The sequence below is a fragment of the Balaenoptera ricei genome, chromosome 1 (genome assembly GCF_028023285.1).
Source record: "Balaenoptera ricei isolate mBalRic1 chromosome 1, mBalRic1.hap2, whole genome shotgun sequence".
NCBI lineage: Eukaryota > Metazoa > Chordata > Mammalia > Artiodactyla > Balaenopteridae > Balaenoptera > Balaenoptera ricei.
In genome coordinates this window covers 65,395,818-65,410,235 of record NC_082639.1, presented here as the reverse complement: position 1 = coordinate 65,410,235, position 14,418 = coordinate 65,395,818, and the positions used below count along the sequence as shown (strand labels likewise).

At 36.1% G+C, this 14,418-nt stretch overlaps 1 protein-coding gene across 1 annotated transcript in view; it reads left to right on the top strand.

Moving 5' to 3' along the window:
- The window catches only part of SLC44A5 (solute carrier family 44 member 5), a 352,752-nt gene extending 338,914 nt beyond the window's left edge, over positions 1–13,838 (top strand). Inside the window, exons 17-22 of the mRNA XM_059899408.1 lie at positions 2,770–2,873; positions 3,944–4,017; positions 4,634–4,704; positions 4,846–4,934; positions 6,273–6,357; positions 12,590–13,838. Coding sequence (XP_059755391.1) covers positions 2,770–2,873; positions 3,944–4,017; positions 4,634–4,704; positions 4,846–4,934; positions 6,273–6,357; positions 12,590–12,696 — 530 coding nt within the window. The 3' untranslated portion in view covers positions 12,697–13,838. The remainder of the gene's footprint in view (positions 1–2,769; positions 2,874–3,943; positions 4,018–4,633; positions 4,705–4,845; positions 4,935–6,272; positions 6,358–12,589) is intronic.
- Positions 13,839–14,418: the final 580 nt, after the last annotated feature.

The window sequence follows — 14,418 nt, the reverse complement described above, 5'->3', positions numbered from 1 at the left end:
GCACACTACTTTGTGTGTGCCCTCAAGCGTGGAGTCTCTGTTTCCCCCAATCCTGCCGGAGTCCTGCAATCAAATCCTGCTAGCCTTCAAAGTCTGATTCTCTAGAAATTCCTCCTCCCATTGCCAGACCCCCAGCTTGGGAAGTCTGACGTGCAGCTCAGAACCTTCACTCCAGTGGGTGGACTTCTGTGGTATATGTGTTCTCCAGTTTGTGAGTCACCCACCCAGCAGTTATGGGATTTGAATTTATTGTGATTGCGCCCCTCCTACCATCTCATTTTGGGTTCCCCTTTGTCTTTGAATGTGGAGTATCTCTTTTGGTGAGTTCCAGTGTCTTCCTGTCAATGATTGTTCAGCAGTTAGTTTTGATTCCGGTGCTCTCACAAGAGGGAGTCCATCAATCCTTTCTTTCACTAGATCTAATCTGCTATGAATCCCCCTATTGAATTTTTCAGTTCAATTGTATTCTTCAGCTGTATAAATTCTGTTTGATTTTTCTTTTTTTGGATATTTTCTATCTCTTTATTGAATTCTTATTTTGTTCATGCATTTCTCCCTGACTGTGGTGAGCATCTTTATGACCATTATTTTGAATTCTTTATTGGTTAAATCACTTATCTCTGTTTCAGAAATATCAGTTTCTGGAAATATATTTTGTTTTTTTATTCGGAAAGTATTCCCTTGTTTCTCCTTCTCTTTTTTTTTTCTTGACTCTCTGTATTGCTTTCTGTGAATTAGATAAAACAGCCATCTTTCCCAACTTGACAGAATAGTCTTATGTAGGAGATGAGCTTCATTAATCAACCCAGCCCAACCTTCTGGTTCTCTCAAATCTTTGTGATTGTCCTAGCCACCATAGTTAGTTTAGTGGCTCTTAGTAATTGAAGGTGTACCTAGACCTGTCAGGGTCCCAAAGTGGAGGATCACAGTCAGAACCTAGATGCAGGCTGATTAGAAGGTAAACCCTTATGCAGCAGCTGGGAAAGTATGTAGATTCTCATGTCAGGGAGAAACTGGGAGGTGGCTTTTGCCTGCACCCTCTGCACTGAGCCAGGATGTATAGCCATGGTAGTGGTGGTGGTGGTAGGGCATTCCTTTACCATTTAAAAACGGATTCTTTGTTTTCTACAGTCCTGTGAGACTCATTTGTGCAAGCCCTATTAGAGCCACACGAAGGGGGGGACCGTGACTCGGGCAGCAGCTACAGAAACTGGGGCACCACACAGGTGTATAAGCTCCTTCCAAAGAGATGTTGGTGACCTCCTCCCCCTGGGTCCATGGAGGATCACAGCTAGCTCCAAGGGTGTGCAAACTAGAAGACGGAATTTTAGGCAGTAGGTTGTAAAGTACGCAGTCAATCCCCTCCCAGGAAAAGACTGGAAAATGGGCGTTTTTGCCTGCTCCCTCTTTGCTAAGCCTGGCGGTATAGTGATTGCTAGCATATGTGCCTGTTAAGAACTGCTTCTTTGTTTTTTATAGTCCTTTAGAACTTGTGGAAACAAGCCCCTTTGGCTATCAGAGCTAAGTGTTTTGGGGGTCTGTCTCTTGGGTGGGAGCCTTAAAAGTTGGAATCCTTGATGTGCTGCCCAAACCCTTCACTCCTCAGGGAGAAGCTGAGAGTTGGGTGTATTGTCCTGACTGCATGGTGTTGTACCAGGGGTAGAGTTTATGGCGAGTGTGTTTCAGCCTTTCCTACCATTTCAACATGGGATTTTCATAGTTGCCTGATGTGTTGGAGTCACTCAGCTTGTTTCTGGATTTCTCTCAGAGGAAATTGCTCCATGTGTAGCTGTACATTCAGTGCATCTGTGGGAGGAGGGAAGTTCAAGAGCCTCCTATGTCACCATCTTTGTCCCTCCTGCAAAGGATTTCATATACATTGCTCTAAAGAACATATATAAATGGTAAATGAACATGTGAAAAGATGTTCAATATTAGTCACTAGGGAAATGCAAATCAAAACCATAGTGAGGTACCAATTCATACCCATTAGAATGTCTAGTATCAAAAAATGAAAAAACAAATTTTTTTAGGGTGAGGATAAATTGGAACACCTGTGCATTGCTGGTGGGAATGTAAAATCATATTGCCACTGTGGAAAACAGTATGGTGATTCCTTTAAAAGTTAAAAATATGATTGCCATATAAGCCAGCAATTCCACTTCTACATATATACTCAAAATAATTGAAAGCAGGGACTCAAACAAATACTTGCACACCAGTGTTCATAGGAGCATTATTTGCAATAGCCAGAAGGTAGAAACAACCCAAATTTCCATTAACAGATAAAAGAATAAACAAATGTGACATATACATACAATGAAATGTTATTCAGCTCTAAAAATAAATGTAATAATGAATCTTGACAATTTAATGCTAAGTGAAATAAGCAAGACACAAAAGGACAAATATTGTATGATTCTACTTATATGAGGTATCTAGAAGAGGCAAATTCATACAGACAGAAGTATGACAGAGGTTACCAGGGACTGGGAGAAAGGGAGAATGAGAAGTTATTGTTTAATGGGTACAGAGTTTCTATATGAGATGATGAAAAGTTCTGGAAATTGATAGTGATGGTAATTTCACAAAATCGTGAATGTACTAAATGCTACTGAAGTGTACACTTAAAAATGGTTAAAATAGTAAATCTTATGTATATTTCACTGCAATTAAAAAAATTTAAAAGCACACTTAAAATTTTACTATATTTTTTTGATTCATAGAGTTTGCAAATCATTAATAGGTTTAAATATCTCCTTCTCATAGAGGCCCAGAACAACATTTCTAAATTCCTAAAATGCTGCCTGAGATGCTGTTTCTGGTGTTTAGAAAAAGCAGTAAAGTTTTTGAACAGAAATGCCTATGTTATGGTAAGTAGCTTATTTTTATTTACTAAACTGCTTCTTTGCAAACCCAAACCCCATGTCTACATTTCCATCTCTAAAGCACTTGTACCTCAAGCAGTTGAATTTATCACTATGTTGTTATAAGAATTTGTGAATCCAATGCATCATTCAGGGCTATGCTTTCCTAGTTGAGACAGTAACTTAACTGTAGTTCATTATTACCTTCAATACCTTTTTGGAGAGGGAAAATATTATTTACCTTAGAAGTATAAAAATGTGCTAGATTGAAAATGATTTTGTTTGTCTTTGACATAGTTTAGTGGGAGGAAAGCTTACCTAGTCTATGTTTCACTGTGAAAAGAAAATATTCTTCTAATTCTGGGATTTACATATTTTTAAGGAAGGGTCTATTTCTTTTTATGATTCTTATTTTGAAATGTGTGGGAATTGATAATGCATAACTGCATTTGTTACTTATTTCCTACGGGAATATGGAGGCTTCTAAAGAGATTTTTTTTTAAATAGGGGATCCAAAAATATTATTCTAAAATGTAGCAGCTACAACCTTATAACACTTGCATATTATCACAGTGATATAGGGTCTGCATGGGTGATTTAAATAGTTACGGACATTCAAAGAGTCATTAATATACCTCCAATGAGAATATTGTATTGAGGCTTTTAATCAATAAAGCAAGTGTATTGGAAGGCACTGGGTTTCCTGAGAGTAATTTTTAATGTGAACGCTACAACATTTAACCCATTCAGCAACAAACCATAGCCAAAACACTTCAAAGACAGAAGCTGTGTCCTGGGATTTGAGAAGAAGACCTACCTCTGTTTGAAGCTGTCTAATCCCCATGGAGTTAAGGGCAAATAGCAACCAAAACATACCTTATTGTCAATGACTCTGAGAGTTGTGCAGAGTTGAGGACACACACTTCCCAAGCCTCCCATGAACCCAACTGTTGGAAAGAGGAATGAGAATAACTGTGTGGGTGACAGAATTAATTCATGTTCCTGTCATTGGATTGTCTGTTGGTCTTGTTAAGTTATGTTACTGACTCCAGAATAATATCAACTGTCTTCCTCAGATTGCAGTATATGGCAAAAACTTCTGCAGGTCAGCGAGAGATGCTTTCAATCTGCTGATGAGAAATATTTTAAAGTAAGTAATCAGGTTTAGCATGGCAGTAGATGATTTGGTGAAGCTTTAGCATCCATACTTCACATGTTGGTGGTCTTATTAGACATGAATCTTATCTTTTATTTTAATAGATTTAAATCTTCTCCTTCACACCATTAATTTCTTCGTATGTTTTAGAATTATTGCTCCCATCATCCACCTGTGCCTTTATACCCACTGGCACTTATTCATTTTTATTATCCCCTATGCTCAAGAAATTCCCCACATGAACATTATCATCATGTTTCTGACTATTCCCCCCTCCCAAAATTGACAGAGTCTGAGTGAACAAAATCAGAGAACCAGTGCAGCCATCCTCAGGATTCAGGGTATCTATAGTCCCTGAATTAGAGAGAGAGATGCTGACACCACCAATAGCACCTGACAGCCTTACAATGCCATCTTCTGTTTACTCCATTATGAATAAGTCAGAAAGTCATGCCTGGGTTCTAACTTCATTTCTTGCATTTAACAAAGGCCAAATAAAATTTCAGCAAAGACACATCAAAATGAACTCATGAATTATTTACTCTCATAAATTTCTGATAACAAATATAATTTAAACACAAAATTATACTCTCTTTTTTCTGATTCTCAGAGTTGCAGTTATGGATAGAGTGACAGACTTTGTGCTAATCCTGGGGAAGATTCTAGTTGCTGGGTGTATAGGTAAGTAGTAGTAGTAGTAGTAGTAGTAGTAGTAGTAGTAGTAGTAGTAAGTTTAACATGTGCTTAGAAAAACTTCTTTACTACAAAAAGCTACGTTCCTTTGCAAATGCATAATATACATGTTCTGCCTTTTCACTCTAGGTGTCCTGGCCTTTCTACTCTTCACAGAAAGACTCCCAATGATTACAGAAGGACCAACATCTTTAAATTACTACTGGGTACCTTTGATGGTAAGAGCTGATGTCTTAGTAAGTTTGGGCTGCTACAACAGAAATACCATAGACTGGGTGGCTTAAACAACAGGGATTTATTCCTCACAGTTCTGAAGACTGAGAACTCCAAGATCAAGGTGCCCACATATTCAGTTCCTGGTGAGAGCTTTCTTCCTAATTTGCAAAGGGACACTTTCTTGCTGTATCCTAACATGGTAGAGAGAGATTTCATCTCTCTTGTCTTCTCTTATAAGGGCACTAATCCCATTCACGAGGGCTCCATCATTGTGACCTCATTACTTCCTGAAGGCCCCACCTCCAGATACCATCACTTTGGGGATTAGGTTTCAACATATGAATTTTGAGGGGACACAATTCATTCCATAGCATCTGGGTAACATTGATTCTGATTTATGAGAAATGGCAAAATAAAAAACCAAAAAGGAATAGGAGAAATAATGATAGCTGACATGATTGGTCTTACTTTGAGGCCAAGCCTCATTCTGCTTTAGAGCTTGGGTTCCTTGGAAGCAACCCCTGAGACAGAGGATTGCATGCAGAAGGCTTACTATGAAGTGCTCTCCTGAGATACACTTGAAAGGAAGTGAGGAGGACAGGCCCAGGCAAAAGAAGAAGCTGACCCATGCTGCAATTATAGCTGAAGCCTCAGACATAATTACAGGAAGTTCTGACAAAGGGACTAGGCCTCTGTATGCTGCATCAGGCAGCCGTTGGCCAGGGGTTGCCCTCTGAATGATGGCATAACCTTGGGTGAGGCAGTTCCCTGCAAGAGCAATTCCTAGTGAGCAAAACAGCTGAGTCATCAGCAGCCTACATACATTCCCAGCAACTAGGGGATAGATGTGGCAGCTGGAGAGGACCTGGGGGGAGCCCTGCGAGATCTATTACAGTATATTAACTCACTCAATCCATGTGTCATAAATACCATTATTACTCACATTCTCCCCTTCCCCACCAACAGTCTTATGTAGGAAGCACAGAGATGTTAGGTGACTTGTCGAGTGAGTGCCTGAGCTGTGATTAAACCTAGGCAGTGTATGCTCTTAACTCCTATGCTTTACTGCCTCAGTGTGCAGGATCCTAAATCTGGGATGTTTTTGGTAGGCATTAGGGATAGTGATACGAAAATTGGCAGGTAATCGAGTACATTTTGTTTAAATCCCAGTACAAAGACACTCAAAAACTTTATCACTGAATTTTTTACATTCCTATATTGAAATCTTTTCCAACACAGAGTATTTCAAAGCGTCTTCATCATGATTTTATTTAAAGCTGCATTATTGTTCTTTTGGACAAGTTAATGGCATCTTCATTCTCTTCTCTGCTCATTTACAGACAGTCATTATTGGATCTTACCTAATTGCACATGGATTCTTCAGCGTCTATGCAATGTGTATTGAAACAATTTTCATCTGCTTCTGTAAGTTTTCAGTATATGTGTTTTCCCCCTTTGGTGGATAACCAAAAGATGAAAAGGTTAAGACCCAGTCTTTTAGCTGGCTTGTGGATTTGCTATGACCTGGCTGAAACTGCAAAACAGTTTATTTGGAAAGAGACATTGTCTAGTAGATGCTTTGTAAACCTTAAAGGCTGAGAGATGGGGTTTGCAAAGCACAGGAGGGTCAGGCATCATGGCGTGGTGTTAGCATGAAATTATTTTAATTTCTTAATGTTTTCAAATTTATAATAATGATTGGCTTCTGTTGTGCTTTATTAAAAACTGAAGACATAACTGGGCTTTGAGGCTGGGCTTTGGGGACTCTGAGGAGAGCCTTTAGCTTCTGATAAAGCCAAGCTGGCAATGGTTTCAAAGACACATAGGGCCAATTCACACTGGGTAACACAGTGACAAATAGATAGGATTCATGGAGAGGCGTGTTTAGGAAATGGCTAGATCAACTCTGCTGCGTAGTGTTAAAATACTTCAATAGAGCTTTCATCACTGACTTCTTCACTGTGCTTCTATGTGGCATGTGCACCTCACGTATGCAGAATGGACATGTTTTCTATTAATACCTCATCTTAAAAGCCCTGGAGAACCTAGTGCCCATCAGGAGCTTGATCTGTCCTTACCTTCAACCTAGATAAAGTAGGGTCAACAGGTGAAAGAACAGAACTTGTTAGCCCTACATCTAATAACCTCTGAGAGATTATTTCTCTGGCACATTGCTCTCAAGAGAAGCAGAGAAAACATTCTATGACAGGGCATTACTGAGTGATCTACTTGTATAAAAGGAACAGTTTATTTTTTAGTGTAACTCACAGCACCAACTGCATGCTGGGGTCAGGAGAGGAGATATATATATATATACCTCCCTAAAGATAGTAACTTTAGGGAGATATATTGAAGGAAAAAACCTTCTAGAAAATGGTTTGATCTTTTTTCTTTTCTGAACATTTAACAAATCAATTTTCAATAACTGGACAAATTAATCAGGAGAACTTTGTGTACAAGTTAGCTCTTCCTCTGGCTATAAATGGAACTGGAATGTTTAATCTTTTCCTAGTGCTTCAGTGGTTTGTCAGGAAAAGCCATCTACAAAATACCACATGAACAAACTTCAGCTCAGGTATGAGGTGGAAGAAGGAGCATGGGAATAAGGTAGCTTAAGACACAGAAGAGACAGAGATCTTGAATGTTCAGAGGTCTCTCCTTTCATCTCAAATGCTAATCATGGGAATGAAACTGGGAGAGCCCACTGGGATCTTCCTGCTTCTTGTAACTGAAAAGTTTTCTCAAAATGTATCCCGGGAAATGTTTAGAACCTATCAGTTTCCAATCTTTGGAAGCTTTGGCAAATCTTATAGATTTTCATTTTGACAGTGGATTTTAAATTTGAGCACTAAGAAATGTTTTCCACTCATCTATATTACTAATTGCCAACTTCTTGAAAAGCAGGTATAATTTCAGCCTTATTTAACACATTGTGTGTTGAATGTGAATAGTTTCTTTTTGGATGTTCTTGTCTTTGATAGTAAAGAACAAGAGAAACCAAATTGTAGTTTTCTTCCCTCTGCAGCTGTTACTATGGGCGACATCTAACTTTGGAAAATTTTCTTCTTAAATGATACTCTAAGGCAAATTCTGATTGTGTAGAATTGTACCTTTTTTAAAAATATACACCTCTTTATACCTGTTATCTTGACTGCCAGAAAACTGATGTTTTTAAAAATGCAAACTATTTGCAAACAAACACTTCATTTATAGAGACATAGCATCCTTTCAACATTACAAGGCAATGAGAATTCTGGTCCCAGGATGGGAAAAAAACAATAGTTGTAGATGATTATTTTCATTATTATGTGATTGATACCACAGTTCCTACCAATCCCTCAAAAGTAATAATGATATAAACATACAACATATGATATGTGATATAAGATATAGAAATATGATTAAGGAAAAAAGAACAAAAATGTTCAGCATCTTTCATGTTCCCTCCTTAGCTTTTCATTTTGTATGTGAGGAAAGTCACTGTGAAGTCTAATGTAAAAATCTAATAAACCAATAATCCAACCATTCCTAAGAGAGTATGATGAAAAATAACTTAGATTTATTCCATAAATCTGTGATTATGCTATATGGTTTTATATAATATTTCTTATCCTTTATTTCATAATAAATAAAAGCTAAAATAGCATAATATTTTTAATATACTAGTCAAAACAGTTTCAAGTTGCATTTATATATTTATTGAGATAGATATTATCAGCTGTGAATTATACGTATCTGTAGGAAATTTAATTCCATGCAAACTTCTCCTTGCTTCTCAGCATCATTCTGATGTTTTTCCCCAACCACCCAACAGATGTGTGCTCAGTGAATACCCATCATTTTATTATTATCCTAAGCAAAGCAGGAATATAAACTCATGTATTACAGAAGTCAGCAAACACTGTATTAGCTTTTGAATATAACCTGAGGTAAACTACAAGGATTTAGGACAGGACACCGTTTAGTTAAGTAGGATGAGAACTGAAGTAGGTGTCAAGAGACTGGGTCCTCACCTCATCCTGTTGCCCCAGAGCTTTCAATTTCAGGAGAATCATTTTACATCCCTGGGTCTCAGTTTCTTCATCTGTAACATTAGGGTGTGAATGACCATTAAAAGAGACTTTGAACTGTGAAATTCAATTATTCTCTACATTTATCACACCATACTTTTTATTCAGCTTCATCTCAGAGGATGTGGCAATTTACCTTTCTGAAATGAACAGTCGTTAGAATTTAAAGATAACACATTTGAAAGGACATAAAAGATCTTATTAACCTTTAAACTATCAAAATAAACCTCTTTGGAGTGGGCGGGATTTAGGAAGTTTCAGTGCTTCCTGGCAGAGGTTGAAGCTTCTTACTTTGACCAGCATCAGCTACTTAACTGCACTAATTTGTCTTATATTTGACTTTCTAACACTGCTTTCTCTGATTTTTCCCTGTTCGACTCTCCAATTTATAAAAATGCATATAATTGTTCTGCTGCTGTTGCTGCTTTTGCCTGCTTTGGCTGCTGCATATACAGGTGAAGATCTGGAAAGAAATGATGGATCTACAGAAAAACCCTACTTCATAACCCCTACCCTGCACGGAATTCTGAACAAGAAGCAACTAGTTCCCCAGAAGCAGAAAGAGTAGAAAAGCTCCAAACAGTGCCATTCATTTTTAAGTAGAAGTTTTGTAAATTAGGTCACTTGTATTTGAAAATGATGCTTTTAAGTAATGTGAAATTTCAGTGCTTATTCCTAAAAAGCGAGAACTTGGTACCATCTGAGGTATCAGGCAATTGATGACAGTAGCCTCTGTGAACTAGGATACTTTATAGTGGTCCCAGCTGAAGAGCAAGGTGTAAATGTCACACATTTTTTTAAAGCCTATAGCTGAAAGTGTTTCCAAAACTTTTATAACTTGGCATGCTGTTTCCCATTGCAGCACTTTGATAGCCTTTCTTTTTATAAATGTATATTTGTAAAGGGTATTCAGGAAATTTTTGAAAGCACTATAAATGTGTAATCAATTAGCCATAAAAAGATTGATTTATAGTTAACCAGCATATGGTACTAAATTTGTAAATATGGTGCTATGGTTATATTTATACTGTTCAAGCTAGTGGACAACATTCTAAACTGTGATTAAACTTGTATTAATGGTTCCCTAGGAAGTATATTTCAGTAAGTGATTCGAGACCATAACAAACGTATAGACGTTAATGTTATACAGGTTCCACAGGCCGCATTACTAGGTAAAAATTACTGTGGAACCTTCATAGGCCATTTTGTTTTAGTGAAATTATAGTGAAGTTGAATCTGAGTTCTGGAATGTCATTTCCAATAATATGAACCTCTGGCCACCATGAAAATATTCTGAGCAGAACTGAGATGGCCACATAACTCATGCCATTTGTCTGTAACCCAAATAATAGAGATAAATCCCTATTTTCCTATGCCCATCATATAGAAAATGGGTATGGATCTGTTTCAGAAGAGTGATTATATCTGTTATGAGTTTCTAGATTAAAGAGATGATGTGGCTTTTTTCTATAAAAAGTTTAATTTTAGCTTAACTTTCAGTGAAGAAAGAGAAAAGATAAGAAAGACACTTCAGATTTTACCCTAAGGAAATATTAGCCCTCCATAGGTACCTCATCTTGTACCTTTACAAGAGGCATACTGTGGGTTAGGAAATCTCTTCCTGAAGGGTTTAGGAGGAGAGTTACTTTCATACTCCACCCTTGCCGGCCAGAGCAACAAACCAGGCTCTGGCGTAGGAAAGCATGAATCAGACACTCACGTACTTTGCCTATCCATCTCCTGTGTGCAAGTGCGTATGACATGGCAAACAGTGTAAAAATGTACCCCAAAAGGAGCACTGAATCAATAGTATCCTTTTGGCTTTTACACTAAGTAAGTTTGTGTATAAGGATTATTTATGTCTTGACAGAAAGGAACACGTTGATCTAACATTTTGATCTGAATATGATCCATGTATCCAAGAAGAGAGTCAGAAATGTATTATTGTTATAAATTAATATAAATAGTAATTTATTTAATGACCCTGAAGTGTGGGAACCTAGATTTAGACTGACTTCATAGCAGCTTAATAGCAAGAAACTAATGAATAGGGGAGATTTTCAAAATATTGGTCCTTCTATGGCCACCATCTTGCTCTTGGCTTACTTTCTTGAGATTATTGTACTCAAAAGTGTCATTTGGCTTCATACCTTGGCAAAACCTTCTTCACTCTCATGCTCCTTGAAGTATAATTCAGAGAACAGTGATAACCTATCTTTCTAGATGATAGTTATTATTTTATTATTCAGTAATACAGCGTTCACAACAAAAATCTAGTAAAATGGTTACCTCTAACTAACTTAAGTGTTGAAAAATTATAAGGAATAAGTCCCCTTTTAGGAGTAGTTGAAAAATTCATAATGATGAAACAATTTTTAATTTTTTGTGTATGTATCAGAATCACTCTGAGAAATTGTTATAAATATTGATACCTGTGCTCCCCACCCCAAGAGATTCTGATATAAGTATTTGGGTGTGGGGCAGCTTGTGAATTATTATAAAGTTCTCTAGTGATTCTGATACACATAAAAGTTGGAAAATCACTTGAATAAAATATAAATCAACATGTGTGAAATCAGTTGCCTATTTTTTCCTTATAAGTCTGGCTGTTCTAGGAGTTAGAAAATTGAGAAAGACAAAGGAGATTAATTTGGAGAATTCTAACAATCATAACTTCTGTATTTTAGATTCTTGGTACTAGATAGGGGCCCATGTTTTAAATGCTTAACATTAAATCTGCTGATTAGACCAGAAAATTCTCCACAGTAAAAGTATTCACTGAACTATACGGAGATAGAAACATTCTAAACTTGGGTATATTTTAAGAATATAACCCTTGGTTGCAAAATCATAGGAAAAGGAATGTCGTTTGGGTCAATATTCTTAATAAATATTCTTTAAAAATCTCTAAGTATAGAAGTTTTAACTATATTATGTGCTTAATTCTAGTTAGAAAAATATTTTTCATTAATTACTTCTTTGTATAATTGAAACATAGAGAGAAAAATGAGTTTTTGAGAAAAATTTAAAAGCCACTTTCTTATAAAGAAATTAAGGTAATAACTGAAAAAACAGAGCAATACTTCTCAAAATTTTGGGTTCAAAGATTTGAAATATACTGAAAATTTACAAATCTTTAAAAAAAAAAAACTGTACTACCTAAATTGTTGCTCGAAAACAAAAGCAATTTTGAACTAATATGGTAAATTAGAAGGCAAGTCGAATACATCATACTTTTTAGGAATTTGAAGGTGAATTTAGAAATTCCTCATACATCTTTTGTTTTTTGTGTAGTTACATTTGCTCTCTAAAAGAAGATAAAACTTATTTCCTTAATCATGCAGCTGAGAGGCACGTGCTATTGGCAGAATCAGACCTGGTACACAGAATGAGATAATATCTTATTGACATAATAACAAGGGCTGATTGTTTTCTCATAGTTATGTTTACAATAATGTTGATGCCAAACTATGCTGTTTTTTAGAATAACATTTTGAACTGCTGTAAAGCAAGTATGCAGCAGATGGCGATGTTACTTCTCTTACAGTTTTGCTTTGATATTTACCCTGTGCCATTCTTCCTCCTAGTGGAAGATTTAGAAAGAAACGATGGTTCTGCTGAAAGACCCTATTACATGAGTCAATCTCTGCTGAAGATTTTGAACGAGCAAAATGCACAAACTAAGAAGCAGTAGAAGTGCAAACTCTGGTCATCCTGCAGTGGTGTTACCTTTCTCTCATCTGCTGTGTATGTGCTACACTTGTTTCATAAGTGCTTTGTGTATGGAACACTGTATTCACCACCTTGTTGGCTTTTATTTGCATGTTTTATACCAAAGCTTATACTGTAATACGTGAAGCCATCAGAAGTTGCAAGGGAATTGTTAATAACACGGAACATTTTTTATACTAAGATGTTTTGTTTTGTAATTCATTTTTAAATAGAATGGCTTGGATGTTTTGAAAATGCTAGTGAATATGTTAATATTGTTTTAAATATTAGATTGAAAAATGATACGTTATTTAAATTGGTAGCTCCTAATATATTTTTAAAATGACAACTAAAAGACTTCTGCAGGGAAAATTGGTAAACAAAGTAAAACAGAAGATTTTAAAGTTTTCCCCACTCCTGTTTGACAATAAATCGGTAAAAGGAGCGCCACACTCCAGATTTTGCTCTAAGTATAGACTGTTTCCTATTAAACAAATTGTCAATCATCCAGCCTTTACGACTTAGTCCTCTCTGACAAAGTGCCTTACTGGCTGTTTAATATTACCCAGCTTTTGTGGGCAAGTTTACACACATTGTTAAAAAAAAAAGAATCCTGCAATGTTTAGTGATTAAAACAAGTCTTCTTGCATTTGTTTTTTTCTTAGCTCACTGGTTGAAAACCATTTGTCATTTCAGTATGTTTGATATCCTCACTGTATAGACTACATTTTGCAGCATAAACAATTTCCCTTGCGCCTAGTGGACATTCATGAATGTGTACTACACGCAAGAAAAAAACCTGAAAGGACACTTGTTGGGTTTGTTTTTTTACTAAAAGTGAGTTTAAAATGTAATCTTTTCTATGATAGATATTTGAAAATACAATAGGTATAAGACTACATTTCTCAGTGTTTTACACAGATTGGAAAGGGAAACTTGAAGAAATTACAAAGGGAAACTTTACCCCAGAAAGGGTGCTCACAGATGTCATGTACTGAATAGCTCCATTTTAAATGATTGTTTATTATCATCAATGAGTGTTCTATGTATGTTATTTCCATTTTCTAACTTTTGATATGAAATAATCAGTTTACTCATGTTACTTTTTATTGTGCTAATATGAACAAGAACATAATTTCTAATTCAATTTTAAATAATTTTATTAGTACTAACTTTAAAGAAAATGATTTCCGTTTGTTACTCAGTGTTACAGAAAGAGTCCATAAAACATTCACCCTAAGGGAATGTCAATCACACAATGATAATTTGTGAAAGCTTTGAGAATCTATAGTAAGTTACTAGCAGTTTATCTATTATCATATTTAACTGTGACTTTGGATATTCTTTTATGCCAAAAACGAACTCATATGAGCACAAGACAGTCTGAGCTCTATAATCAGTACGCTTCTGCTGTGCAGAAATATTGGGAACATATTGTCTAAATATCTTTGATAACTAAACTGTTTAATATTTAATGAAATTTGTTGTTACTCATTGTTTTAAATCTATTTGTTTTTTCTTCTAATAAAGATTTAGATAAGAAAAAGCTCTTTGCTTTTTTATTTCTTTAAGCTAGAAAAACCCATCTATCATCATGACAAAAATCTCCTCTGTATCAAATGTCTAGGTTTTTAAAAAAAATCTAGATTTATCTTTAAACTTGTTTTCCACTTTTTTTCTAGCTGTGCACTGACTGCCAAACCAA